Below are 3,656 nucleotides of genomic sequence, written 5' to 3'. Positions count from 1 at the left end.
GGGAATTAGGAAAAGTGAAGGTGGAAATGAGTGTTTTGCGTCTAGAGCCAAAACTTTTTATATCAGTGAAATCCACACGTTTTTGAGTCTTTGGGAAAAGACTGTAGATTGTAAAAGTGATTAGCTAACGCAAAAAAAAACTTTCAAGACATTGTGACTCAAGTGGAGTTAGTTACTAGTCCATTGTGAAACACAAACATGCTCAAGAGACGTGCATGACAGCAACCAGATGCCGAAGTAGAATGCCACAAAAGGAAAATGCATGCGGCAAAAGACTAGAAATGTGTAAACTCACTACAAAAGAATTGGAATAGCGCCAATTTTTGACTGATAATTGTCAACATAAGTGGTAACTGCTTCGTGTTGCTCCTAGGCAAGTGGTGCCACAAAACGTGATTTACCGACGAGAGATGTGTAACCTTCAACGAGCCTTCAACATAATCCCCCGATACGCTTAGCGTTGGAGGGAATTCCAGCTACATCCGAAGCGTCCACAGAGGATAGAAATCAACCATACTATCGCCAGTTCTATCTCAAGACTACGAAGCACGGGGAGAAACAAAGCAGAGGAATGGCCATGGGAAACGCCGGAGATGACACTCAAGAGTGACAGGAAACGACATCTTATGTTAAAAGCATTGCATCGATGCATTCTATTTGATCTTTAGAAATGACTCAGGCAATACAAAAGATACAAAGGTCAACAAAACATCAGTGGTATTTCAAGAAGAAACGAACACACATACCTGGCTGTTCAGCGGCATCAAGATCGCCAAGGAGAGTAGGAAAGGTGGGGGTGGGAAGAAGGGGTGAGAAGAGACACTCGGACTCCACGTAGGTGCTCACTTCAATCCCAAAGTCCGCCGCCGTCGTGATGTCCGGCTCAAGGACATAGGGAAGTCGGTAGGGTGATAATTGCTGACCCAGGGTGTAGATTAACTGCCACACCACCAAACGCTGCACTCCTTTGTTGAATGGAAGGAAAGGAAGGGACGAAAAACACGTTGAGGTACGATTTATAGCTTAATTATCCCACTTTATCCAGACAAGTGATACTGTACTTCAATCCAATACAATTCAAAATCCTACAAAAGAATTTTTACTGCCATTTGTGAAATTTTTAATTTCGTTGAACCGAGTGAAGAGGTCACCTCATTATGGCGATAAAATAGTACACTCCCATCGTAAATAAGACGCAGAAAGTCCTTTTTCGAACGTCACAACGTCAGCAAGCCGTTTTTGTACATAGGAAATGCTCTCTGGGGCCTTAAATGACTTGTTGGACTTTTGCAAACGTCATTATGCTTATTACTCGGAATCGCACAACAGCCTCTATCCTCCAAAACAAGATTTGGGGTCTTGAATTACTCAGACACTGGATGAAATAAAGGAATGGACATTTTTGCATACCATGTCGTATAGTTGCCGGAGGTGAATGCACGGGAGTACCGCCGTTCAGAGCACACAAACAGTCCCGCATTTGAGAGCAGTCGGGGTTGGCTTCACTCACCTCCTCCACAGTCATCACTTCCACTCCGAGCTCTGGTGGTAAGCTGGAGAAAAGGAATGTATGTAAGATTAAAGGACGAGCCCCAAAACCTCTGTGGTTGACAGCTTCTGGCTTGGAAATGCACGCACCACTTCTGAAACTGCTCAACCAGATGGCGAGCTGCAGTGATATTCACTGGAGAAGCAGTGGAACCGATCCAAAGCCAACAACAATCAACATCTTCGCTGCTGTTACCGCTACTGACTATGAGGAAGACGCCCTGTGCACGGAGAGAGTTAAGGGAGGCTGGAACCTGCCAGAGGTGGGCCTCGACTCCGCGCTCCCCCCGAATCAAAAACATCCGAATCGGTGGTTTCTGGTAATGGAGGAAATTGACAATATGCTTTCAAGAGTGGCATAAAAGAGCCGCTTGGGATCATCACTCCAATTTATGCTCCTGGCTACCAAATAGAGTCCACAGGCTTGACTTAGCAATGTCAGTTGAGTTCACACCAGGCAAGCTGACACCATCACGAGGGCGTGTGTGCATGCAGGACAATAATTTTCTTACCCGGAGTCCAAGCGATGCTGTTGCATCAAAATATGTCACAAACAGAGTAGGATTTTAAAAGAAAATATTTAAGGGTTACCATACTCATTTGTTGTTAAGTCGTAGTAGCGGTTAAAATGGTCACTTCAGCAGTACAAATATTGATATCATCTTGGCACACTAAAACCTCTAGACCGTGATTGTTGAGTCTTACTTGGGACCTCGGTATAAAACGTCTCATTCAGCATTTAGGAGAGAAAAAGGAATTTTTCTGAAAAAAGGGGATGTCAACTATGCACAGTGCTGTCAAAACCGTCACCTGTAAAAGTGAATCGCCATCGTAGATGCCCATTCGTCCATTGAAGAGACTACAAAAAGCTGGAGGTTCTTTGCCTTCAACAACACGTACCTGAAAGACATTAATAATAATCCAAAGATGTTGGCAAAAGATTCCATGTGGATAGAAAATGAAAAGAAAGACCGATTTGAGGTGACAATTACTCTCGCTAAAGACCCATGGAAAGTCTATTGTTATATCGGGAAAGACGTTAGCTATTTTACTGCTAGGAAAGGGGCATAGCTTCAAAGGACTGCATCGTGTGAACACGCCTTCAGTTGATGGCTAGCAAACACACCGCCAAGTCTTGGCAACTCATGACAGATGCTTTAAGCGGAGGTAGTGTTTCGCAGGACAGCCTGCAAAGACTGCTGCAATCATTTGATTGTTTAACTCAACGTTTTGGTTAAGTCGAAATTGAAGGCTCTGCCGTCAGGCCACACTGATGGCCTCAACTCTTCTGTACACTAGTAGCATATCTTTCGCCATAACAATATGATTTCTTCCGACTCCAAGGAAGACTCGGGATGCTACAACTACCATCTAAATTGGGTGTATTGAATCCAATAACAAAAGCAGACATATTTCCAGCATTCATGGATGAAGTTAGAATTTCAGGATTCCCTGGATGTGAAAAACGGAAGTGCAATTTGGCCATCCAAATGGAGTGAGAAGACAAAGAGGTCCCCTAAATGAAAACCTCGGAGTCCACATCTAAACCGTGTGTTGGTGAAGGTGTGGTGAGAAATGACAATAATACAGACCTGCGGACCCCGTTCCTCGTCCATTTCGATAGTCATGAGAGCCGCTGCGCCCTGCTGTGTAATTTTGCTGGCAGAGCCGTGCCAAAAGAAGTAGGCGCACTGATCACCTGAGGCCCTTTGATTGACGGCATTGTTAATCCGATTGTTGCCTGTCAAAGCCTCTTGACGACTACCTTGAGACAAAAAGGTATGTTCGTCAAATTTCCACCAGCAATTCAAATGAGAGGCAGCAACCTGTGTAGTAGAGGCAGTGCCTCTCAACGGGAATAACAATTACAGCCAAATAGGGCTGCCTATCTCCAAACGAAGGGATACAGCATCAACGCAAATCGGCAATATAAAGAATGAAATTATTTGGGTGGAGAAAAAAAGTGCTACCCTTTTCAAAATATTTACTCCACAAATTGAAGCTTTCCAACATGTTTAACCTCTAGACGCAAAACACCCGGCTAAATTGGCCTCCGTTGCTAGCTCAGCTTTGCGTCCAAATGCTCTATTCTACATCGCGTGTGACTA

The 3,656-nt window shown here is 44.2% G+C and overlaps 1 protein-coding gene across 1 annotated transcript in view; it reads right to left on the bottom strand. All coding sequences in view use genetic code 11, as the record gives it.

The window, feature by feature from the left end:
- EGR_05633 (Supervillin) overlaps nt 1-3,656 on the bottom strand; it is a gene marked incomplete at both ends in the record, with an annotated part of 27,504 nt that overhangs the window by 2,816 nt on the left and 21,032 nt on the right. Inside the window, 5 exons of the mRNA XM_024494882.1 lie at nt 747-965; nt 1,411-1,553; nt 1,639-1,865; nt 2,359-2,448; nt 3,141-3,374. Of these exons, the coding sequence (XP_024350679.1) occupies nt 747-965; nt 1,411-1,553; nt 1,639-1,865; nt 2,359-2,448; nt 3,141-3,374 (913 nt within the window). The remainder of the gene's footprint in view (nt 1-746; nt 966-1,410; nt 1,554-1,638; nt 1,866-2,358; nt 2,449-3,140; nt 3,375-3,656) is intronic.

The sequence above is a fragment of the Echinococcus granulosus genome (assembly GCF_000524195.1).
Source record: "Echinococcus granulosus chromosome Unknown EG_S00043, whole genome shotgun sequence".
In the NCBI taxonomy this organism is placed as follows: domain Eukaryota; kingdom Metazoa; phylum Platyhelminthes; class Cestoda; order Cyclophyllidea; family Taeniidae; genus Echinococcus; species Echinococcus granulosus.
Note: the sequence above shows the minus strand (reverse complement) of the source record. Positions and strands in the feature narration are given on the sequence as shown.